General features: G+C 43.5%; 1 protein-coding gene across 1 annotated transcript in view; it reads right to left on the bottom strand.

The window, feature by feature from the left end:
- Positions 1-20,176, bottom strand: part of PHKA2 (phosphorylase kinase regulatory subunit alpha 2) — a gene marked incomplete at its 5' end in the record, with an annotated part of 44,240 nt that extends 24,064 nt beyond the window's left edge. Inside the window, 7 exons of the mRNA XM_070464637.1 lie at positions 4,215-4,293; positions 4,551-4,695; positions 5,825-5,934; positions 6,600-6,734; positions 8,995-9,073; positions 15,481-15,588; positions 20,081-20,176. Of these exons, the coding sequence (XP_070320738.1) occupies positions 4,215-4,293; positions 4,551-4,695; positions 5,825-5,934; positions 6,600-6,734; positions 8,995-9,073; positions 15,481-15,588; positions 20,081-20,176 (752 nt within the window). The remainder of the gene's footprint in view (positions 1-4,214; positions 4,294-4,550; positions 4,696-5,824; positions 5,935-6,599; positions 6,735-8,994; positions 9,074-15,480; positions 15,589-20,080) is intronic.
- Between the last annotated feature and the right edge of the window lie 6,252 nt (positions 20,177-26,428).

Here is a 26,428-nt window from a genome sequence, read left to right as displayed (position 1 = left end):
CTAGCTTTTATGAGTCCCTGTCACACAAGGCCTGGGGAGGAGAGTGGGGGTAAATGTTGGGAGAGTCACTGCTCAGAGCAAAGTGCTCTCTAGAAGGAATGTGATGAGCAGGCCACCCCCAGAAGGGGACACTGGCCCAGAGTCGCCCTATCATCAGTCTGGGAAAAGTTCCACAGAACCTCTGGGAGCAGGGTTTGGCAGTATGGGGTTCTGCTACAAAGGCAGCATTCTCCAAGTTCTTGCTTCCCAAGCCTGGGATGTCTACCCTACAGAAAGCCAGCCAGCACAATGTGCTTCTTAAAATGCTAGATCTGGAGGCAGAAAACTATAGGCTGCTTCAGAGCTATCAGGGTCAGATTATGACTGGTTTAAATGGCTTAGTTGGAGAAGAGTAAACAGAAGCAGGCAATGCAAATGAATTCACAAGTGTGTGAGCCTCAAGAAGGCAAGAAGCGCTGCCTGAGGGTGAGAAAAGCCTTCTAATCGAGTAAAGGTGAAAGTGAAAGTCACTTAGTCCTGTCCCACTCTTTGGGACCCCATGGATTATACAGTCCATGGAATTCTCCAGGCCAGAATACTGGAGTGGGTAGCCTTTCCCTTCTCCAGGGGATCTTCCCAACCCAGGGAACAAACCCAGGTCTCCCATATTGCAGGTGGATTCTTACCAGCTGAGCCACAAGGGAAGCCCAAGAATACTGGAGTGGGTAGCCTATCTCTTCTTCAGTGGATCTTCCTGATGCAGGAATGGAAAATGGAACCGAGGTCTCCAGTGCAAAGAAACAGAGGAAAACAATAGAATGGGAAAGACTAGAGATCTCTTCAAGAAAACCAGAGATACCAAGAGAACATTTCATGCAGTGATAAGCACAATAAAGGGCAGAAACAGTAGAACCTAACAGAAGTAGAAGAGATTAAGAAGAGGTGACAAGAATACACAGAACTGTACAAAAAAAGGTCTTAATGACCCAGAAAACAATGATGGTATCGGTCACTCATCTAGGATCAGACATCCTGCCTGGAGTTGTGAGGTCAAGTGGGCCTTAGGAAGCATCACTACAAACAAAGCTAGTGGAGGTGACAGAATTCCAGCTGAGCTATTTCAAATCCTAAAAGATGATGCTGTGAAAGTGCTGCACTCAATATGTCAGCAAATTTGGAAAACTCAGCAGTGGCCACAGGACTGGAAAAGGTCAGTTTTCATTCCAATCCCAAAGAAGGGCAATGCCAAAGAATGTTCAAACTACCACACAATTGTGCTCATTTCACATGCTAGCAAGGTCATGCTCAAAATCCTTCAAGCTAGGCTTCAACAGTACATGAACTGAGAACTTCCAGATGTTCAAGCTGGATTTAGAAAAGGCAGAGGAACCAGAGATCAAATTGCCAACATCTGTTGGATCACAGAAAAAAACAAGAGAATTCTAGAAAAACATGTACCTTTGCTTCACTGATTACGCTAAAGCCTTTGACTGTGTGGATCACAACAAACTGTGGAAAATTCTTAAGAGATGGGAATACCAGACCACCTTACCTGTCTCCTGAGAAAACTGTATGCAGGTCAAGAAGCAACAGTTAGAACTGGACATGGAACAATGGACTGGTTCCAAATTGGGAAAGGAGTACGTCAAGGTTGTATATTGTCACCCTGCTTATTTAACTTCTATGCAGAGTACATCATGTGAAATGCCAGGCTGGATGAAGCACAAGCTGGAATCAAGACTGCCGGGAGAAATATCAATAACCTCAGATACGCAGATGACACCACCCTTATGGCAGAAAGTGAAGAAGAACTAAAGAGCCTCTTGATGAGGGTGAAAGAAGAGTGAAAAAGCTGGCTTAAAACTCAACATTCAAAAAACTAAGATCATGGCATTGGGTCCATCACTTCATGGCAAATAGATGGGGAAACAATGGAAACAGTGACAGACTTTGTTATTTTCTTGGGGCTCCAAAATCACTGCAGATGGTGACTGCAGCCATGAAATTAAAAGATGCTTGCTCCTTGGAAGAAAAGCTATGACCAACCTAGACAGCATATTAAAAAGCAGAGACATCACTTTGCTGACAAAGGTCCATATAGTCAAAGCTATGGTTTTTCCAGTAGTCACGTATGGATGTGAGAGCTGGACCATAAAGAAGGCTGAGCACCTAAGAATTGATGCTTTCGAACTGTGGTGCTGGAAGACTCTTAAGAGTCCCTTGGACTGCAAGGAGATCCAACCAGTCCACCCTAAAGGAAATCAGTCCTGAGTATTCATTGGAAGGACTGATGCTGAAGCTGAAGCTCCAATACTTTGGCCACCTGATGTGAAGAGCCAACTCACTGGAAAAGATCCTGATGCTGGGAAAGATTGAAGGCAGGAGGAGAAGGAGATGACAGAGGATGAGATGGTTGGATGGCATCACCGACTTGATGGACATGAGTTTGAGCAAGCTCTGGGAGATGGTAAAGGACAGGGAAGCCTGGTGTGCTGCAGTCCATGGGGTTGCAAGGAGTCAGACACAACTTAGCAACTGAACAACAACCAGGTGGGTCCAGAGGATAGAGTCTGGCATGTACAGTGAGTTCAGTTTTTCAAATACCCTCAGACTTAAAAAAGAGCCAAAATGAGATTCAACTTTAATTATTAATTACTTAGTAGGAATCGTGGAGCCTAGGCATCCCTCTTTCTTTCCATGGATCTGTGAATTGTTTGCCATACTCTGTAAACAGAAGCCACTCTCAATTCCTGTAAGCCTCCATCCAGCTCAACCTGGTGGTTAAAGCCCAGTTTCTGTATTCACATGGCGCTTTGGCATCTACTCATCTTGTGTCCCTGGCTCAAGCCTACAGATCCTTGCATACAAAATAGGAATATTTGCTCGAGACAAAGTAAAGGACATGAGATGACACATAAAGAGACAAAGAATACACTGCATGCCCAAACAATTGTACACAGTATCCTTTTGACGATGATAAGATTTCAGAAAAAGAATTCATTTTGGAAAACAGTCAATTATGGGTGTGTGGTACTGTCTCTCGGTTATGACACCATATGCCAGGTGGTAACTTATCCAAGCTGGAGATGAAATGTACACAAGTGGATGCCAACTGCAGTCACGGTGCCAGCCCTGGGATGTTGACAGCAGAATGGTGAGGAGGACCTCGCTGACACTCATGAGACAGGCCAGGAGAAGCCTGGAGCAAGGGCCACTTCAGTGTACAGCAAACCCCACAGCAAGTTCAGTGAGCAGAGGTGCCAACCCCGGCGCTTAGAAATAATGTGGTGGCTCAACCCAGTGGACATCGGGCTAAGTGAGACCAACCAGTCACAAAAAAGGCAAACACTGGACGAGGCCACTTAGGAGAGACACCTAGAGACAGAAAGCAGACCGTGGTTGTCAGGGCCAGGGGCGGGGCAGGTGGACAGTGGTTTCAGGGGTAGAGTTTCAGTTTTACAAGATGAAAAGAACTCTAAGAGCCTGGTTGCAAACAATGTGAATGTACTTAATGCAACCGAATTGTACACTTAAAATGGTTTAGGTGGCAAATTTTATATTACATATAGTTTACTATTTAAAAAAATTACCATGGCAGCAGGGTCCCTGGCATGGGAGGATGTGAGAAGAAAGGCAAACTTCAATTCCCAAACACTTCTAGCAACTGGCATTCCATCAGGGACCCAATGGCAGCCTCCCCGACCTCAGGAAAGGCCACATGTGACTTGAGCTGACTGCACGGTGAGGTTCTCCTGGGGCCCTTCTGGCATATTCCAGGAGTTTCACAGAGATCAGGACACAGAGGCTACAGAGAAATCCTCTACCTTGTGACAGGGGTGTCCCTGGGAGGTGAGCCCCTTATCCCTTAAAGTGATTTGATTACTGAGTACCTGCCAGCCCCAAGGCACTGGGGGTTTGCTAGCCCACCTTTGAGCAGAAAAATTCCACATTCCACATATGCATCTCAAGGGGGCCACTTTGGAGAGACTTGATTCGTTCACAGCTCTATGCTCCAGGCCTCCTGGTGCCCATAAAAGCTTCACAAACACCCACCAAATACTGCTTAGAGATAATTCCAGTTTCATATGGGTGACCGGATTAGATATTTTAACTTCCTTTTTACTCTAAAGCTCCACACTTCTATGTTCAGCAGTGGATATGGAAAATAGGGGAAGGGCAGTAAAAGGCTTTAAGAAAGGTCAATGTTACTATTCTAGAAAAAAATCACAAATTACCTAGCTCCTCCAAAATATCCATCCTCTAGTTTGCGAATTGTAGCAAGAACGGCAGAATGAATATCTGAGCCATCATTTGCTAAAAAGAAAAAAAAAACAGATGAATTAGTTCACTTCATCTGGGAATACTTTGTTTGGGTATGTACTAAAACGTGTTCATTAACACCAACCAATTAAAATATATATAGCGTAGGAGATTCCCAACCTCAGAAACCTAACTGCTCAGAACCCTCTTTGGTACCTAGCTCTGTCCATGGGACTCATTTTAAACATTTGGCAAAGATTAAAGACTACCTAGGGGACATGAGTCAGGGCAGATCACGTTCATGGACTTACTGAGCATGGTATGTGTGATGGGGAAGGTTAGCGTGGGTCTGCCCGTCATCCGCCAGCAGGTGCACAGGTAGGCCAGCTCAATCCTCAGCATCTCCACGATCATCTCATTGTCCAGGGCCAGGTAGAAGTGATGCTGGTCAGTGAACTGCAAGTCACAACAGGCCAGGTTCACCACTGTCCTGCCTTCCCCTCCACACCACCTCAGCTGTCATTCATTGCAGCACTAATCTTTGGATTTTGTTTCCAGAGAAGAGACTCAACCCTGGTTCCATCGTGGGGCTTTCCTTGTGACCACACCCATTGATCTGCCCCAGCCTGGAGCTAGGGCTCCATTAGTGCTAAGCATGGGAGGAAAGGGCACTCGGCTAGGTCTATTTATGGCTCCTCACATGGGGATTTAAGGACCTAGCCCAGCAAGTGCTGTCCCTGAAAGGAAATCAGTAACTCCTTAATTCCAGTTGCAGTCCAGGGCTGCTGAGCTCAGAGATGCTTTCCTAGTGGGGCCAATGAAAGCAGGTGAGACATGGAGACTGTTTACCTGACTGACGGCCTGGTTAATGTGAACTATGGGCACTGTTGTGTTGTGTCCAGGAAAATCATACTGCTGCCCTGGCCTCTGGACCCATACACACTCCGCTCTGGTATAAAATTCATTATGAAGGGAAATAACTCCCAAGATTTGAGCAAGCAGCACAGGCTGGATGAGAAAGAGCAACTTGAGGTGACTGACCCATGAGCCCATGGCCAACTATGTGCCCAAGCAGTTGGGGGGCTGTGCCTCCTGCTAACAAACTGATCTCTCAGTTGGCCTTTCTAGCTGCTGAATGGATGAAAAAGGCTTCATCTGCATTCCACAGGGCTAGTTTCCTTTGGAAACAACAACTCTAAAGAAAAGACCCATAAGCAGTGTATTCAGAATCTCATCAAGGGAGCTGGGGCCTGAAAACTCAGACTCCCCGTGTGGGAGTCCACTGACAGACCCTGCTGACAAGCTGAGAGAGTGTTAGGGGCATGAGGGCTCTAAGTACCATGCACTAGCCAATTTGTAAAGTGTGTGCATTTCATACTGGAAGTGATGGCATACTCAGAGCTAAGCAGCATTTACTGAGCACCTACCATGAGTAAATGACTGTATTAGGTCTTGGATGTCATCCTTTGTCTGTATTTGAACACTTGCATGCACACCCTGCTGCATTCAAAGTAGCTCGCCAGAGAGAAAAAGAGAGCTTAATAAACAAATGCTTGTTGCTTTGCTACTGGCCTGCTCTTCTCACCTGGGGCGTGAAAGTAAAGATCTGGTTCCTAATCACATATAGTTTAGATGTCCCAAGGACACCAATGTGCCGATACGGTCGCCCACTCAATCTCATATTCTTATTCCGTCCTATGTAGAAAGTAAAAGAGAAATTCAAGTTAGAGTAGGCACAGTGACATCTAATCCAAGTGATTCTGCCTAAGCCTGAACTTATTGATATGTTAAATAACTCACTCTAGGGTTTGGTTTTTCCAATACTGTTATCCTTCTTTGGGACAAGGATGAATTAAGAAAAGAATCCCACTCCCTTCTTTTCATGCATATATAAGAACACCACCCAGTAAAACATCTATATGGAATAAAACTATTAAGAGGAGTTTATTGTTTACTTTTTATTTATTTAGTATGGAACCACGATCCTAAACTGTCAGATTTGAGATAAAGAGAACACGCCTCCCATTTTAATGGGTAAATGAGCATTTTTTAGACCATGGAAAAAATTTAGAAACATTATCAAGATGCAAATGACTGCTTCAGTTGTGAATTTCCAAAGATGGCTCCTTATTTTACCACATATCTGACAAATCACTGGCCACCTGTGGTGACATCTCCTGAACAGACATGAGAAGAATGTGCTTATCCAGTCATTCCTCTTCACATCAAACAATCAAACCATCTACTTTGGTGCTTCGCCCAACTCTTTAGAATTTACACATACCACAGTCTCCTCCAGACCTCAAACCTAGAACCAAGATGCAACCTCCCCAAAACACTTGCTATTTCCCCAAACCTACCAAGCTTGGCATATATGTGACTAAGGATGCGGCCTGGCTGGACTCGGATTGGATGAATGTCAGTGATACTCTGAACGTTGACCCCATGTTTCCTCAGCAGCTCCTTAATGTGGTTGTTTTCTGCCAGAACAGTCACTGTGAACAAGAACGTAGTGCCTGCATTAGATGGTGGCCGTTGTCCCCTCACAGACACTTGCTGTTGTCTGCTCCTGTCTCTGATCTGTCATATACACATCAGCAGGCTTGCCACAGGCTGGGAGGTTTTGAAATGGACAGCACTTGTCCTGTCGCTCTTCCCAGTTCTCTCTGGCCTCATCTCCCTTCAACACCTACAATGTATATTTAACAAGTGCCCTCAATGTACAAGACAGTCTGAGACCTGTAGAAATGGCTTACAACAGGTCACAAGCCAAGTTACCAATCTCAAGTGATGTCCTGCCTCTCTGACTGATGGGGATGAGCTTTATACACTCAGGAGAGAAGGAAGGGTGGACCTAGCAGTGGGCTGGTGGTAGTGGGGCAGCCTGGCCCACCAGGAAGCAGAGCACACGGACCTCGCTGGTGGGCAAGAGCCACCCCAGAGGTGGATCGCACACCCCAATGGGCCGGGCTGGGGCCCATCTCCAGGGAGTAAGGCTAGGCATCTGGCTTTCTGGGATGCCTGGGATGTGGGGTTTCAGGTGGGCTCAGGCCCCCATTCCTGCTGTACCAGTACTGCTGGCTTTTAAGAGAAGGGACCATACATTGACAAAGGGAGGGAGTGTCAGGGAAAGGGCTAGAGAAAGGGAGCTCTGGCCATACAGAGAGTAGCCGCTGCCGGGTTCAGCTGCGAGGAGCCTGCCAGGAACTGGAGCAGCTTGGGGCGGTGCTGAGGCCAGAGGAAAGACTTCTTTACTGCTGATGTAGCCCCCTGAGCCCTACCACTGAACCCTGAGGCCAGCAACTCCTGAAGCTATGATACCTACAAATGCGGCTGAGACCTTGTATTTATATAGCACATGAGACTTCTCCAAAGTATGTTAATACCCACAACCTCATCTGAGCCTCACAACAAGGCCCTGAGGGGAACCTGCAGTTACAGCCGAGCAGAGATGGGAAGGTAAGCCCTGGGCCCCAGCATGGGGACATTGGTCACGCAGGAGTGGGCCAGCAGCTGCCCTTCACATCTGTCTCTCTGGAAGCTTCCAACACCATGCAGAGGTCCACACGGATCAGAGCCACACAGCGGTCACTGTGTGGGAATGACTCTTTCAGAGGAGACCTGTGAGCCTGCTGATATGACAGAGCTGCACGCAGAGAAGTTTCTGAGACTGGACTTCCTGTTCCTCCAGGCCACAATCTCTGATATTTTCTACTCTGTTTTCTTCTGTTGCATTAAAAAAAAAAAAAAAAAAGGTGCTCAGGCTCCGTCAAGCTGTTCCAGCCCACAATTGGAAGAGCAGCCTTGTGGACTGAAGGGATCACTTGGCAGCATGTGCTCCAGTGACAGGCAGAGACGGTGGGGTCAGCTGTGGGTTCCTCATGTGTAAGAGGGGGATGATAACAATGATCATCACAGTTTCTACCTCGTCAGGATGCTGTGATGGTTGGGCGTGTCTTGGCAGGCCTGGGACACAGCAGTGACCGGTGATGACCTGCACACGACCTCTGCTGTAACCCAGGCAAGCGCAGTGAAATGCGTCCGTGGCCACAGACAGGGTTCCCTTTCATTTTCTCAATAATTGCTTTTGCTATATTGAGTGTGTGTGTATCAAGCAACACAGAAGCTACAAAAATAAGGCTACTGTCCTTAAGAAATGTACAGTGTACAATAGACATGACGCGCTGATACTAGCTGGTGTAGATGTAGCTCTCTGAGGCGTGTGCACTCCTGAGGAGTCCCTCCTGGGGGGGAGAGTAGGGAGACAGCACCGGTCGTGAGAGCCTGAGGCACAGAGAGGGGAAGTCACGGGGTGGTCAGAGCCAGCACTGCAGCAGTGGTCGGGCTGGCCCTGTACTTCTGTGGAAGTGCCAGCTGGAGAGGAGGGGAGGCAGGTGAGAACATGGACCAGCGGCTCTGGAAAGAAGTCAGACCTCCAAGGGATGAATGAGTGAACTCTCACCTGGGTTTTGAGTTTTCAGCAAGGTCATATTCTACTTTTTAAAGGACAGCAGTTATAAAAAATGATGCCCAATGAATCACTTGTGCCCCAGTTGCAATCAAGGTTTAGATTCAAGAAAACTGCTAGCTAGAAACCAACTCTGAGATTAGGAGCTGCTGAGTTATAGAACGTACTTCACAGAATTGATATATGCTAAAGTATATCCATACACAGTCTTTAAAAAAATTAAATGTGCTGTAAAAATCACATTGGTTTTACAAAGTTAAATATGAATAGGAAACACACTCACAAACCTTGTACGACGACATCAGGTTTGACTGAAGTGGAAAATCTTCTGTTCAAGGGATCAATTTCACCAGCGGCAAGGAATCCCTAGGAAAATAGGAGCATTAACGCCATGATACACTGATAAAAGTTCACCTTAAACCTAACTTTGGAAATAAAATATCTGGAGGCTCAAGATTTTCAGTATTTTAGTCCTTTATATTTTTCCAAAGCAATTGCTTTTCTTGAACATATTGTACATTATAGCATTTAGAAGGCACTCTATCGTGTTTACAGCAGCCAGCTCTCCAGGGCTAGTCAAACACACCAACCTTGTGTGAGTGTGAAGAATAAGGGTAACTTGTGCTCCCTGATCCTCACTCCGCACCAGGTACAGTGCTGAGCTCTGTACACGCACTGCCACACAGTCCTCCTAACAGGTAGGCACCACCATTCATGCCACCTTACTGGGTGTTTTGGCCTGAGAAACCAATGCAGTGAGAAACTGGGAAACCAAGGCACTGAGCTCAGGATGAGGGGCAGAGTGAGGACTTGGCCCAGAGCTGACTGTCCTGAAACAAAAAAACTCCCCTCCCTGCTGGCACAGTACTCTCTGAATGTGGCTCTCCTCACACGACCTATGAATGACAGGTACCCTAAGACAGGGGACCAAGGTGTTCTGGGAGTCCTGAGGACAAGGTGGACCTCATGCAGGGCCTACATGAGGGCCTTCACTCTGGGAGGAGGAAACAAAAGCAGAGGGATTTGTTCCCGACCTCACTGATACAGAAATCAGAGCTGGACCATATTAGAGATGATCAAACCCAACCTCTTCACTCTAAAGATGAGGAAACTAAAACAAACAAACAAAAAACTACATTTAAGCAAAAGTTATACAACATTTAAAAAGTAAATAAATAAAGATAAAGAGAGTGAAGTTAAGAGACCTGCCCAAGGTTACAGAGGTGGTCAGAGGCAGGGTTGGCTTTCCAAAGGAGATATATGAATTTTTCCTACTCATAAAGAAAAAAGTGTTAGCTCTTCTCTAAATTTTTGGTAGAATTCAGCTGTGAAGCCATCTGGTCCTGGGCTTTTGTTTCCTGGAAGATTTCTGATTACAGTTTCGATTTCCTTGCTTGTGATGGGTCTGTTAAGATCTTCTATTTCTTTCTGGTTCAGTTTTGGAAAGTTATACTTTTCTAAGAATTTGTCCATTTCTTCCAAGTTGTCCATTTTATTGGCATAGAGCTGCTGGTAGTAGTCTCTTATGATCCTTTGTATTTCAGTGTTGTCTGTCATGATCTCTCCATTTTCATTTCTAATTTTGTTAATTTGGTTCTTCTCCCTTTGTTTCTTAATGAGTCTTGCTAACGGTTTGTCAATTTTATTTTTTAAAAAAACCAGCTTTTAAGCTTTGTTGATTTGTGCTATGGTCTCTTTTGTTTCTTTTGCATTTATTTCTGCCCTAATTTTTAAGATTTCTTTCCTTCTACTAACCCTGGGGTTCTTCATTTCTTCTTCCTCTAGTTTCTTTAGGTGTAGAGTTAGGTTATTTATTTGACTTTTTTCTTGTTTCTTGAGGTAGGCCTGTAATGCTATGAATCTTCCCCTTAGCACTGCTTTTACAGTGTCCCATAGGTTTTGGGTTGTTGTGTTATCATTTTCATTCATTTCTATGCATATTTTGATTTCTTTTTTGATTTCTTCCATGATTTGTTGGTTATTCAGAAGCGTGTTGTTTAGCCTCCATATGTTTGAATTTTTAATAATTTTTTTCCTGTAATTGAGATCTAATCTTACTGCACTGTGGTCAGAAAAGATGACTGGAATGATTTCAATTTTTTTTAATTTACCAAGGCTAGATTTATGGCCCAGGATGTGATCTATTCTGGAGAAGGTTCTGTGTGCACTTGAGAAAAAGGTGAAGTTGATTGTTTTGGGGTGAAATGTCCTATAGATATCAATTAGGTCTAGCTGGTCCATTGTGTCATTTAAAGTTTGTGTTTCTTTGTTAATTTTCTGTTTAGTTGATCTATCCATAGTTGTGAGTGGGGTATTAAAGTCTCCCACTATTATTGTGTTACTATTAATTTCCTCTTTCATACTCGTTAGCATTTGCCTTACATATTGTGGTGCTCCTATGTTGGGTGCATATATAATTGTTATATCTTCTTCTTGGATTGATCCTTTGATCATTATGTAGTGTCCTTCTTTGTCTCTTTTCACAGCCTTTATTTTAAAGTCTATTTTATCTGATATGAGTATTGCGACTCCTGCTTTCTTTTGGTCTCCATTTGCGTGAAATATTTTTTTCCAGCCCTTCACTTTTAGTCTGTATGTGTCCCTTGTTTTGAGGTGGGTCTCTTGTAGACAGCATATATAGGGGTCTTGCTTTTGTATCCATTCAGCCAGCCTTTGTCTTTTGGTTGGGGCATTCAACCCATTTACATTTAAGGTAATTATTGATAGGTATGGTCCTGTTGCCATTTACTTTGTTGTTTTGGGTTCGCATTTATACAACCTTTCTGTGTTTCCTGTCTAGAGAAGATCCTTTAGCATTTGTTGAAGAGCTGGTTTGGTGGTGCTGAATTCTCTCAGCTTTTGCTTGTCTGTAAAGCTTTTGAATTCTCCTTCATATCTGAATGAGATCCTTGCTGGGTACAGTAACCTAGGTTGTAGGATATTCTCTTTCATTACTTGAAGTATGTCCTGCCATTCCCTTCTGGCCTGAAGGGTTTCTATTGATAGATCAGCTGTTATCCTTATGGGAATCCCTTTGTGTGTTATTTGTTTCTCCCTTGCTCCTTTTAATATTTGTTCTTTGTGTTTGATCTTTGTTAATTTGATTAATATGTGTCTTGGGGTGTTTCGCCTTGGGTTTATCCTGTTTGGGACTCTCTGGGTTTCTTGGACTTGGGTGGCTATTTCCTTCCCCATTTTAGGGAAGTTTTCAGCTATTATCTCCTCGAGTATTTTCTCATGGCCTTTCTTTTTGTCTTTTTTCTTCTGGGACTCCTATGATTCGAATGACACCTATCTACTCAAAGTCTTCCAGAAAATTGCAGAAGAAGGTAAACTTCCAAACTCATTCTATGAGGCCACCATCACCCTAATACCAAAACCAGACAAGGATGCCACAAAAAAAGAAAACTACAGGCCAATATCACTGATGAACATAGATGCAAAAATCCTTAACAAAATTCTAGCAAACAGAATCCAACAACATATTAAAAAATCATACATCATGACCAAGTGGGCTTTATCCCAGGAATGCAAGGATTCTTTAATATCCGCAAATCAACCAATGTAATACACCAAATTAACAAATTGAAAGATAAAAACCATATGATTATCTCAACAGATGCAGGAAAAGCCTTTGACAAAATTCAACATCCTTTTATGATTAAAACTCTCCAGAAAGTAGGAATAGAAGGAACATACCTCAACATAATAAAAGCTATATATGAAAAACCCACAGCAAGCATTACCCTGAAATCAGGAACAAGACAACGGTGCCCACTCTCACTACTACTATTCAACATAGTTTTGGAAGTTTTGGCCACAGCAATCAGAGCAGAAAAAGAAGTAAAAGGAATCCAGATAGGAAAAGAAGTGAAACTCTTGCTGTTTGCAGATGACATGATCCTCTACATAGAAAACCCTAAAGACTCTACCAGAAAATTACTAGAGCTAATCAACAAATATAGTAAAGTTGCAGGATATAAAATTAACACACAGAAACCCCTTGCATTCCTATACACTAACAATGAGAAAACAGAAAGAGAAATTAAGGAAACAATACCATTCACCATTGCAACAAAAAGAATAAAATACTTAGGAGTATATCTACCTAAAGAAACAAAAGACCCATACATAGAAAACTATAAAACACTGATGAAAGAAATCAAAGAGGACACAAACAGATGGAGAAACATACCATGTTCATGGATTGGAAGAATCAATATTGTCAAAATGGCTATACTACCCAAAGCAATCTATAGATTCAATGCAATCCCTATCAAGCTACCAACGGTATTTTTCACAGAACTAGAACAAATAATTTCACAATTTGTATGGAAATACAAAAGACCTCGAATAGCCAAAGCAATCTTGAGAAAGAAGAATGGAACTGGAGGAATCAACCTGCCTGACTTCAGACTATACTACAAAGCTACAGTCATCAAGACAGTATGGTACTGGCACAAAGACAGAAATATAGATCAATGGAACAGAATAGAAAGCCCAGAGATAAATCCACGAACCTATGGACACCTTATCTTCGACAAAGGAGGCAAGGATATACAATGGAAAAAAGACAACCTCTTTAACAAGGGGTGCTGGGAAAACAGGTCAACCACTTGTAAAAGAATGAAACTAGAACACTTTCTAACACCATACACAAAAATAAACTCAAAATGGATTAAAGATCTAAATGTAAGACCAGAAACTATAAAACTCCTAGAGGAGAACATAGGCAAAACACTCTCTGACATAAATCACAGCAGGATCCTCTATGACCCACCTCCAGAATATTGGAAATAAAAGCAAAAATAAACAAATGGGACCTAATTAAACTTAAAAGCTTCTGTACAACAAAGGAAACTATGAGCAAGGTGAAAAGACAGCCCTCAGATTGGGAGAAAAATAATAGCAAACAAAGCAACAGACAAAGGTCTAATCTCAAAAATATACAAGCAACTCCTGCAGCTCAATTCCAGAAAAATAAGCAACCCAATAAAAAAATGGGCCAAAGAACTCAACAGACATTTCTCCAAAGAAGACATACAGATGGCTAACAAACACATGAAAAGATGCTCAACATCACTCATTATCAGAGAAATGCAAATCAAAACCACAATGAGGTACCATTACATGCCAGTCAGGATGGCTGCTATCCAAAAGTCTACAAGCAATAAATGCTGGAGAGGGTGTGGAGAAAAGGGAACCCTCTTACACTGTTGGTGGGGAATGCAAATTAGTACAGCCACTATGGAAAACAGTGTGGAGATTTCTTAAAAAGCTGGAAATAGAACTGCCATATGACCCAGCAATCCCACTTCTGGGCATTCACACCAAGGAAACCAGATCTGAAAGAGACACGTGCACCCCAATGTTCATCGCAGCACTGTTTATAGTAGCCAGGACATGGAAGCAACCCAGATGCCCATCAGCAGACGAATGGATGAGGAAGCTGTGGTACATATACACCATGGAATATTACTCAGCCATTAAAAAGAATTCATTTGAATCAGTTCTAATGAGATGGATGAAACTGGAGCCCATTATACAGAGTGAAGTAAGCCAGAAAGATAAAGACCAATACAGTATACTAACGCATATATATGGAATTTAGAAAGATGGTAACGATAACCCTATATGCAAAACAGAAAAAGAGACACAGATGTACAGAACAGAATTTTGGACTCTGTGGGAGAAGGCGAGGGTGGGATGTTTCGAGAGAACAACATCGAAACATGTATATTATCTAGGGTGAAACAGATCACCAGCCCAGGCTGGATGCATGAGACAAGTGCTCAGGCCTGGTGCACTGGGAAGACCCAGAGGAATCGGGTGGAGAGGGAGGTGGGAGGGGGGATTGGGATGGGGAATACATGTAAATCCATGGCTGATTCATGTCAATGTATGACAAAAACCACTACAATGTAAAAAAAATTTTTTTAAAAAGTGTAAGACACAGCTTCCACCCCCAAGCACATGTCCATTACATTGCGGAGATGATCATATCCATGAAACTACTACTCCATCTCAGCACCTAAGGGCCACTTGCACTGTGACAGCTTTACCTGGGTCTTCTCTCACATACCAGGAACTCCAGTGACATCCAACCCACTGCTCCCCAGGCTTCCCCCACCCCTGCACCCCTCCCCAGGAGTCCAGACACCCAGCTAAGCAGGATTCTCCCAGGAATGAGGAGCCAAGTGATAAAAAGCACTCACACTTAGGACTGTTGCAAAAAGATTTGTATTTTTAAAACTAAGCCTAGGGGTAAAAAGACGTTTCATAAGAAGGAATGAGTCAGAGGCAGCAGGGGTATTATAGCCTGAGGGACCATCTAACACAAAATTCACTACAGAAAACCAGCCACTGCCCCTTCCTGTAGAGAGCACTGGAGAGTCAAGACCATGTTCAGAAGCTTCCCAAACCCTGTGTCTCTCACACATGTGTGGACCTTTGGCTGAGAAGTTTCCAACCTCCTCCTGACTATCCACTCACCCACGTTCTAGCCACAGATGGGAAATGCTAGCGGGAAGGGGTGTTGGGGAAGAGACAGGGAGTGCTTGGCTTGCAGGTGACTCTGAAATGGTTTACCGTAAGGGTGGACCCAAGTCCAGGCCTCCAGCCTCAGAGCCAACCCCAATCAGTTGACTTTACGGCCATGAAGATGCAAAGGATATTCACAGCCACACTGAACAGAGAGCACCTGTGCTCCTCCAGGGTCCCTTGAACTTCCAATCAGATGGTATTCCAGGCAGTGAAGCCCCCAAGTCCCTTACCTCTGCCAACAGGGAGCTGAGGATATACAAGGACTGACCCCACAGATGGGGCACCTTCCCCAGGGGAACTCTATCCACTGTGTGAGGATTCTTATACTCTTCATCCACCTGGCAAAGAGAGGAAAACCCCAAGTCAGAACATCAGAAGATAAAACAGCCAGTGGCACTGTACATGGGGAGCGCACAGAGGATTTAAAAGTGCCACTCATTTGATCCTCCAGACTAATTCTGTGCAAGAGCTGGGACAGGGAGGCCAGGAAAACTGAGGCCCCGTGGGGGCCACGTGGCTAAAAGCAGCAGAGGTGGGACTCCAGCCCAGGCCTGGTTCCAGCAATGCTCTGCGCACAAGCACACTGATGGCAAAAGACAGAGAGACTCTGGAAGTCAGGCCTGCCTTCTTTAAGCACAGCTCTGGACGACAAGAAATTTCAGATCTCATGGTATGTTTGGCTGTATTATGGGCACAATAATCTAAAACATCAGCCAACAGCCATCGCAGTGTAGTTCTGGACGCTATGTCAGCTTTCTATCTTGCTCTCCTCAGGTGTTCAGGAACTCTGTGTGCCTATGCAAGAAAATTACCAGAAGGTGGCGCTATTTATTGAGGAAAAACAATTATACTATTCAGCTTAGTCAATCGTGTCCAACTCTTTGCAACCCCATGGACTGCAGCACGCCAGGCTTCCCTGTCCATCACCAACTCCCAGAGCTTGCTCAAACTCATGTCCATCGAGTCGGTGATGCCATCCAACCATCTCATCCTCTGTCGTCCCCTTCTCCTCCCGCCTTCAATCTTTCCCAGCATCAGGGTCTTTTTAGATCACTCATTTTCCATCAGGGACTCAAAATGCTGAATCCATTGGGGGCTTTTGACTCATTAATACAAGCTACAGTTCTCGCTGACAGGCAGTGCTGGCTACATGTTGTTAAAGTCAGTCTGCAACCTTCTCTGTTGTCAAGTCCATGCTAACCTTTGGGTCTTTGATCATTACAATGTTCGTTGGTTGGGGGTTGGAGAATTTCCTTCTCCAGAAAACATAAACCAGTTGAAGGAAACAGAAAACACATCTTCCTCCAAAGGAAAAACTCACATCATTAGGCAAGTTATTCTCTGCTTGTGGATTAATAACATCAGTGATGTTAATATGAAACTGAAAGTGAAAGTTGCTCAGTTGTGTCCAACTCTTTGCAACCCCATGGACTACACAGTCCATGGAATTCTCCAGGCCAGAATACTGGAGTGAGTAGCCTTTCCCTTCTCCAGGGGATCTTCCCAACCCAGGAATGGACAATGGAACCAGGGTATCCTGCACTGCAGGCGGATTCTTTACCATCTGAGCCACCAGGGAAGCCCAAGAATACTGGAGTGGGTAGCTTTTCCCTTCTCCAGGGGATCTTCCCAACCCAGGGATTAAACCCAGGTCTCCCACATTGCAGGTGGATTCTTTACCAGCTGAGCCACCAGGGAAGCCCAAGAACACTGGAGTGGGTAGCCTATCCCTTTTCCAGTGGATCTTCCCAACCCAGGAATTGAACTGGGGTCTCCTGCATTGCAGGCAGATTCTTTACCAACTGAGCTATCAGGGAAGCCCATGTGAATATATTCGGTAAATTTTAAAAAATTTGCTGTAGGAAACTAAGACAAACTTAAGCTTGTCAACCGAACAAAATTAAATGTTACGAGTAATCAAATAGGATAAAAATTGGAGGGAGATTCTCCAAAACATTGCAGTGTAAGATTAGAGAGAAATATTTTCTTTCTATAGAATGTTGAATGTTCTGCAGTTTGCAGGATTACTTTTACAGTAAGATGATAGGTTAAAACTTTTTGAAATGTAAGTAGTGTTAAGAAAGACTGCACAGATCTGGAATGGGAACAGGTCGATGCAAAGAACAGAAGACAGCTCAGTTCTGCCCTTCTTCCACCTTCAGCTAGCTCCTGCCTCCCCGTGTCTCCCTCTCTCCACTTCAGTCCTTCCATCAGCTTGCAGGTCCTCTAATGCATCAAGCCTTTGTCGCCAGCACGGCACTCTGGTATCTGCCCTCAGACCGTGTACTTGCTCCTCCCACCTCCCTAGCTTGCAAGCTGGCAGAGGGAGAGCTGGCATCATGACCCCTCTGTGCCCCAGTACGTAGTGTGCTTCCGACCCAGGGCAGCTGCTCCAAGCACGTCTGCTGCGCACGCTTGCCTGAGTCTCAAGCTGTCCAATGGAGGACCCGTTGGTCGGTGGTGCCTTGCAGATGTATGTCCAGCTGTGGAAATGAGCGATGCTGGAACCCAGACCAGATGTTGCCTTGGCCCAGGGCTGTGGCTGCTCCAAGAATGAGGCCCTTTTTCTAATCTGCACAAAGGTGCCATAGGGGTCTGGGTGGCCCTGTCTGTAGCAGTCTCTCCATATTACTGATGGGATGGGTGAACCTTCCCAGCTGTCCTCTGGAAGCAACCAATACAAACTGTGCTCAAAAGAATATTCAAAATCAGTGCCTAGCTGATATGTAAATACACTGGATTAAATGAGGACGCTGAAATGACAAGTACAAGCATGGAAGTCAGATGAGAAAAAGTTGCAGAGTAACCCTTTACACCCTGCAGCCAGAACTGTTAATATTCACCAGAAAGAAAAGCATGTAACACCTAGCATTTACTACAGTCAGGAAATGTACCTTTTAGTGGAACACGGATGGATGGTTATTCTCTACCATAAAACAGGTAAAATACCCTTGAAGCTATTCAGTTTCCCTTGCTCTGCTTCCAGGTTCCAAATTACCTCCCATGACTAATTTAGTCTTGTCAAGTACCTCAGTACTGGAAAAGGGGCAACCTGAACATACAATTGCTAGGAAATAACTACCCAGCCCCCACTGTCAGCTGCACCCAGACCCCCAACAACACAACCACATCACACATAATCAAATGAATACATTTGCAGGAAATCTAGGCCTTGAACACTCAGAAAGAAAACAGCCCCTGCATGCTCCATGGTTTGATCTGTACAATGATGGACTCTCCATCCCCCTGAAAATGCACCACGCATTGGGAAGCAGGGTGCGGTTGTCAGGAGGCCCTGAACTGGGGTCTAATTCCAAGCAGAGCCCAGTGCTGTCTGAGCTCTGACAGATTCCACAGCCTCTTTGAACTGAGGCAGATAATTTCCAAGGCCTTTACTAGTCCCCTGACCATGTGCTTGTGGGCCTGATTCAACCACAAACTCCTAGACCCAAGCTGCTATGTGACCACAGGGTTACACTCCAGTGCAGGCCCTGTCAGCTGGGGGAGGAACCTTGCTCTCTGAAGTCTCTTCTGCCCTGAAATGTCTTAATGAAGCTTTAAAGCAAGAGGAACATTCAAAAGAGAATAAGCCTTGAAATGAGGATTCTTCTCTGCTTAACATGAGATATGTAGAGGGAAATCTTCCCATTAAGATATATTGATCCATCATGACCCAATTTAGGAAAGTGAATAGAACTAAACTACCTTTGGGCATCTTCCTGGAACTGGCCAGTTTCTCTCTTCCTGATACAGAATGGCTTCTAAGTGATCACTCAAGCTCTAGCACAGGAACTGTGTGACTGAAAGGAAGATTCTGAACTACCCCTGTACAGGCAGACCTCTGTTCCAAACCACTGCAATAAAATGAATATAAATGGAGTCACACGAAATTTTTGGTTACCCACTGCATAAAAAATTATGTTCACACTATACCACCATATACCAAGGTCTGTCTTGGTGGCTCAGATGGTAAAGAATCCATCTGCAATGCAGAAGACCTGGGTTTGATCCTGGGTTGGGAAAATCCCCTGGAGAAGGGAATGGCAACCCATTTCAGTATTCTTGCCTGGAGAATTCCATGGACTGAGGAGCCTGGCAGGCTATAGTCCATGGGGTCACAAAGAGTCGGACATGACTGAGCGACTTAACACTTTCACATACTGTAATCTATTAAGTGTACAACAGCATTATGTCTAAAAGAAATGTACCTATCTTAAAAATACTTTACTGCTAAAAAATACTAACCATCACCTGAACCTTCATCAAGTTCACGAGTAGTAACATTAAAGATCACTGATCACACATCACCATAACAAATAATGAAAAAGTTTGAAACGTGGGAATTACCAAAATGTGACAGAGACATGAAATGAACAAATACTATTGGAAAAAACTCAATGAAGGCTTGCCACAAACCTTCAATTTGTAAAAGTGAGAAAAAAAAAGCAAAGTTACCTGCAAAGTGGCAGTAAAGCAAGGTATGCCTATACATCTCTCCCTCTCTCCCAGGGAGATTCTGTCTGGTTTCTTTTTCCACGGAAATGTGTAACAATATGGTGCCCAACAGTGTTCTGTGATTTTAGGGCCTGCTTGGTCTTGAGCTTGGAAGAGGGACAGGTACCCTCTGAAGGTCCTCAACTAACACCTCCCTTGGGCAACCTCCAGGTCAAGCATGGCTCCAAATCCGTAACTTCTGTGATAAACAGCAATGCTACCCAAGACTCAAGAAACCACTTCTGGAGAAAAAGTGTTAGGTCTGAAAGAGGAATGAAAAATACCAAATGGCCAAGCCCAACTCGCTTCCTTCTAGATAATCAAGTACATGGTTACCTTGTCAGGCGGGATGGCATAGAGTTCGGGCAACAAGTGGACCCCGTTCTTGCCTCTGATCAGTATCCCCTCCAGGGCTTCACGGTATTCTTGGACCTAGAAAACAGCACCATGACCCAATGGGGTGAAACAACAGTACAAGACAGGAAAACAGCTCTCTGGGCAACAAACAGATTAGAAGTAGCACAAAGGGCTAAGAAATGCACAAACACCTCCAGCTCACAGAGTGTAAGAGGAGCCTGGACTGTTGCTGATATCAAATGTTAGGAGGAGTGAAAAGCAACTGGTCTTCTATGTGTTGTTTTTCAATCATGATTTAAATAGTCCACTCTTAACTTCTCACATAGTTAAATTTTGTCTCATCAGCTAGACTACAAGGTTTTTGGAGTGGAGGCCAGATCTTAAGCAGTGCATCCTATTTCCACCTGTTGGTAGTTTTCTATTGGAAAAAGCGCTCAAACTTGCTCAAGAAATGTTTGCTGAATGAATCAGATGTGAAGAAAAGGAAATGTGTGTACTATGATCCATGTACCCCAATACTTAGGATGTACCACTCAGTAAAAGCTGTTAATGTAAACGTTTCTATTAAATTTAAAAAGCAGTGATAAAAACCTATGCATTAAAAGGGAAATGGCAAGGAAAAAACCCTTAACCAGCCACCTAGCTATTTAACACATTTCATCTTTGGAGAGTTAATCAAATGCCTTTCAGATCTCATGTTCTTTTCTTCTGAAATTTATGGACAGCAAAGCAAGATGGGGTGCATCACTTTTAAAATGAGTGGAAGGGACAGCATGTGGGCTAAGAATAATAAATCCTGTGAGACCTACAAATCAGGTACTAAGCACAGGATTTTCTGTCTCCTTAGCCTTTCGTTTCTGGTAACTGTCAAATTTGTTCGTAATTGAAATTCCAACTCAATCTTTTTGAGATCTGTCAGTCCTGGGGTAAAAAGACAGAAAACATAAGACCTAAGATAATCACTAAAGCGTAAAAGTCAACAAAGAGGGAATTTAGTATTTCAAGCTTACGGCCACTTCTGTAACACTTCAGCATTCAACAGAGGCAGCTCTCAAAAACTAAAATGAATCTCAGATTGTGTATCCTACACCAGAACACGTGACTGAGCAGATTAAAACCCAGCAAGATGTTTGAGCTCCTCGGTCACATAAACTTCATGAGAACAGCTCTTTTCTGCTCACCAAAGTATGCGTGGCCACAAATGCCAAACAGAGTTTTACTCAGCAATGAAAAGAACGAATCTGAGTCAGCTGTGGTTAAGTAGGTGAACCTAGAGCCTCTTATACAGAGTGAAGTCAGAAAGAGAATAAATAGGAGGGAGGAGCCAAGATGGCGGAGGAATAGGACGGAGAGACCACTTTCTCTCCTACAAATTCATCGAAAGAACATTTGAATGCTGAGCAAATTTCACAAAACAACTTCTGATCGCTAGCAGAGGACATCAGGCGCCCAGAAAAGCAGCCCATTGTCTTCGAAGGGAGGTAGGACAAAATATAAATGATAATAAGGGAGTCAAAAGAGCTACGGACAGAGACCCGTCCCGGGAAGGGAGTCTTAATAGAGGAAGTTTCCAATCACCAGGAAACCCTCTCACTGGCGGGACTGGGGGAAGTTTTCGGCATTCTAACTGGGAGGAAAAATTAAACAAGGCCCACAGATTACGTGCCTAAAAGCAACTCCCAGCAGAAAAGTACCCCAGACGCCCGTACCCGCCAGCAACAAGCGGGGCGGAACGGAGAGGAGCGGGCGGCATTGCTTAGGGTAAGGACCGGCCTGAAGACCCTGAGAGCAATCGGAGGGAGCTTTTTTAAACTGTGGGATAGCAAGGGACAAAATTAACTGGCCCGAACACACTGCCGGTGGTTCGCAAAACAAAGGGACTGAGAATCTCCAGAGAAGAGCCGGCCCATCCCCGCTGGAGGTAGGAGGCAGGGGGGAGGGGAAAAAGGCAAACTCAGCCCCTGAGAAGCCACCCCCTCCCACACTGCAAACAGGCCTCCGGGTTCTAGCTAAAGACTTCCTGAGACCCGACTGGCGGCGCGTGCTGGGGCCGCGGAGGGAAAAAGTGCGCCGTACCCGGGGAGATTGCGCCCAAGCCTCTGGCTGCCTGGGCCGCTCGACGCGGAGGGAAAAGGCGTGCTGCACCCGGGAGAGTACGCCCAAGCCTCTGGCTGCCTGAACCGCTCAGGCCGGGGAAGGCACAAAACGCAGGAGCAACCGAATCTGCGCTTTTGTGGAGTACCCGAAAACTGGAACCGCACTCAACGCAGGGCCTGCTCCATATAGAGCAGTCGGGAGCCTGAGCAGTGTAGACGGGGAAAGCACTGAATCCCGTGAGCGGGGAAAACCCAGTGTGGCCGGAACACGGTGAGCGCTATCCACACAGAGCGGTATCTGTCTGCAGCGCCCCGCCCTCCCCGTAGCAGGACTAAACTGAACTAGCGAACCTAAATAAGAGATCACCTCCGCCCGCCTGTGTCAGGGTGGAAATTAGACACCAAAGAGACGGCAAACAGAAACCAAATAAACAAAGGGAACCACTTCAGAAAGGACCGGTGCAACAGATTAAAATCCCTGAAGGTAACACTGACTACACGGGAAGGGGCCTACAGATATCGAGAAGTGTAAGCTGGAAAGAGGAGCTATCTGAAATTGAACTGAACCTACGCTGACCGCAACAACTCCAGAGAAATTCCTAGATATATATGTACATATTTTTTTTTAATTTAAAAAAAAATTTTTTTTTCTTTCCTTTTTTTTTAAATTTTTTATTTTTTCTCTTTTATTTTCTTTTATAATTCCCTATTACTCCCCCATTACTCCTCAACTTTCATTTTCATATATTTTTACGATTTTTTTAATTAGGGAAAAAAATTTTTTTTCTTTTTTTTTCTTTTTCTTGTTTTTCTCTCCTATTTCCTTTTAAAGTCCTCTAATACTCCTCTATTATTCCTTAACTTTCATTTTCATTTCACTATAACCTTGCCAAAAAAAACAAAGAGAGAGAGAGAGAGAAACCCTATTTTTAAACCGAACCTCAAATACAGTTCTAAATTTTTTGGGTGTTTTTGTTTTTGCTTTTAAATATTGTATTTCAAAGAGTCTAACCTCTACACTAGATTTTCAATCTTTGTTTTTCAGTAGTATGTGATATAAATTTTGGTCATTTAAGAATCCAATATTCAGTTCCCATTTCTATTCAGGAGTGTGGTGATACTCTCCCACTTTTGACTCTCTGTTTTCTACCTCAGAACACCTCTATTTCCTCCATTCCCCTTCTCTTCCCAATCCAACTCTGTGAATCTTTGTGGGTGTCTGGGCTACGGAGAACACTTTGGGAACAGATAACTGTGTAGATCTGTCTCTCTCCTCTTGAGTCCCCTTTTTCTCCTCCTGCTCACCTCTATCTCCTTCCTCCCTCTCCTATTCTTCATGTAACTCTGTGAACCTCTCTGGTTGTCTCTCACGGTGGAGAATCTTTTCACCATTAATCTAGAAGTTTTATTATCAGTGCTGTATAGTTGGAGAAGCCTTGAGACTATTGGAAGAATAAAACTGAAATCCAGAGGCAGGAGACTTGAGCCCAAATCCTAAGAAAACCAGAAATCTCCTGACTACACGGAACATTAAGGAATAAGAGACCATCCAAAAGCTTCCATACCTGCACCAAAACCAACCACCACCCAAGAGCCAATAAGCTCCAGGACAAGACATACCACGCAAATTCTTTAGCAACGCAGGAACATAGACCTGAGTGTCAACATACAGGCTCTCCAAAGTCACACCTAACACAGAGACCCATCGCAAAACTCATTACTGGACACTCCATTGCACTCCAGAGAGAAGAAATCCAATTCCACGCACCAGAATGCTGACACAAGCTTCCCTAACCAGGAAACCTTGACAAACCAATCGTCCAACCCCACCCACTGGGTGAAACCTCCACAATAAAAAGGAACCTCAGACCACAAGAATACAGAAAGCCCACTCCAGACACAGCAATCTAAACAAGATGAAAAGGCAGAGAAATACCCAACAGCTAAAGGAACATGAAAAAAGCCCACCAAGTCAAACAAAAGAGGAGGAAATAGGGAATCTACCTGAAAAAGAATTTAGAATAATGATAATAAAAATGATCCAAAATCTTGAAAACAAAATGGAGTTACAAATAAATAGCCTGGAGACAAAGATTGAGAAGATGTAAGAAATGTTTAACAAGGACCTAGAAGAAATAAAAAAAAATCAATTAAAAATTAATAATGAAATAAATGAGATCAAAAACACTCTGGAGGGAACCATGAGTAGAATAACAGAGACAGAAGATAGGATAAGTGAGTTAGAAGATAAAATGGTGGAAATAAATGAAGCAGAGAGGAAAAATGAAAAAAGAATCAAAAGAAATGAGGACAACCTCAGGGACCTCTGGGACAATGTGAAACGCCCCAACTTTCGAAGCATAGGAGTCCCAGAAGAAGAAGACAAAAAGAAAGGCCATGAGAAGATACTCGAGGAGATAATAGCTGAAAACTTCCCTAAAATGGGGAAGGAAATAGCCAACCAAGTCCAAGAAACCCAGAGAGTCCCAAACAGGATAAACCCAAGGCGAAACACCCCAAGACACATATTAATCAAATTAACAAAGATCAAACACAAAGAACAAATATTAAAAGCAGCAAGGGAGAAACAACAAATAACACACAAAGGGATTCCCATAAGGATAACAGCTGATCTATCAATAGAAACCCTTCAGGCCAGAAGGGAATGGCAGGACATACTTAAAGTAATGAAAGAGAATAACCTACAACCTAGATTACTCTACCCAGCAAGGATCTCATTCAGATATGAAGGAGAACTCAAAAGCTTTACAGACAAGCAAAAGCTGAGAGAATTCAGCACCACCAAACCAGCTCTTCAACAAATACTAAAGGATCTTCTCTAGACAGGAAACACAGAAAGGTGGTATAAACGTGAACCCCAAACAACAAAATAAATGGCAACGGGACCATACCTATCAATAATTACCTTAAATGTAAATGGGTTGAATGCCCCAACCAAAAGACAAAGGCTGGCTGAATGGATACAAAAGCAAGACCCCTATATATGCTGTCTACAAGAGACCCACCTCAAAACAAGGGACACATACAGACTAAAAGTGAAGGGCTGGAAAAAAATATTCCATGCAAACGGAGACCAAAAGAAAGCAGGAGTCGCAATACTCATATCAGATAAAATAGACTTTCAAATTAAGTCTGTGAAAAGAGACAAAGATGGACACTACATAATGATCAAAGGATCAATCCAAGAAGAAGATATAACAATTATAAATATATATGCACCCAACATAGGAGCACCGCAATATGTAAGGCAAATGCTAATGAGTATGAAAGAGGAAATTAATAGTAACACAATAATAGTAGGAGACTTTAATACCCCACTCACAACTATGGATAGATCAACTAAACAGAAAATGAACAAGGAAACACAAACTTTAACGGACACAATGGACCAGCTAGACCTAATTGACATCTATAGGACGTTTCACCCCAAAACAATCAACTTCACCTTTTTCTCAAGTGCACACGGAACCTTCTCCAGAATAGATCACATCCTGGGCCATAAATCTAGTCTTGGTAAATTCAAAAAGATTGAAATCATTCCAGTCATCTTTTCTGACCACAGTGCAGTAAGATTAGATCTCAATTACAGGAAAAAAATTATTAAAAATTCAAACATATGGAGGCTAAACAACACGCTTCTGAATAACCAACAAATCATAGAAGAAATCAAAAAAGAAATCAAAATATGCATAGAAATGAATGAAAATGAAAACACAACAACACAAAACCTATGGGACACTGGTAAAAGCAGTGCTAAGGGGAAGATTCATCATACAGGCCTACACTCAAGAAACAAGAAAAGTCAAATAAATAAACCTAACTCTACACCTAAGCAACTAGGGAAGATGAAATGAAGGAACACTCCAGGGTTAGTGAGAAAGGAAAGAAATCTAAAATTAGGCAGAAATAAAATGAAAGAAACTAAAGAGATCCTAAGCAAAAATAACAAAGCTAAAAGCTGGTTTTTTGAAAAAATAAACAAAAATTGACAAACCCAATAGCACAGACTCATTAAAAACTAAGGGAGAAGAACCAAGTTAACAAAATTAGAAATGAAAATGGAGAGATCACAACAGACAACACTGCAATACAAAGGATCATAAAGACTACAAACCAGCAGCTCTATGCAAATAAAATGAAACAACTTGGAAGAAATGACAAGTTCTTAGAGAAGTATAACTTTCCAAAACTGAACCAGAAAGAAATAGAA

This window comes from Odocoileus virginianus, unplaced genomic scaffold (genome assembly GCF_023699985.2).
Source record: "Odocoileus virginianus isolate 20LAN1187 ecotype Illinois unplaced genomic scaffold, Ovbor_1.2 Unplaced_Contig_38, whole genome shotgun sequence".
Lineage (NCBI taxonomy): Eukaryota > Metazoa > Chordata > Mammalia > Artiodactyla > Cervidae > Odocoileus > Odocoileus virginianus.
Note: the sequence above shows the minus strand (reverse complement) of the source record. Positions and strands in the feature narration are given on the sequence as shown.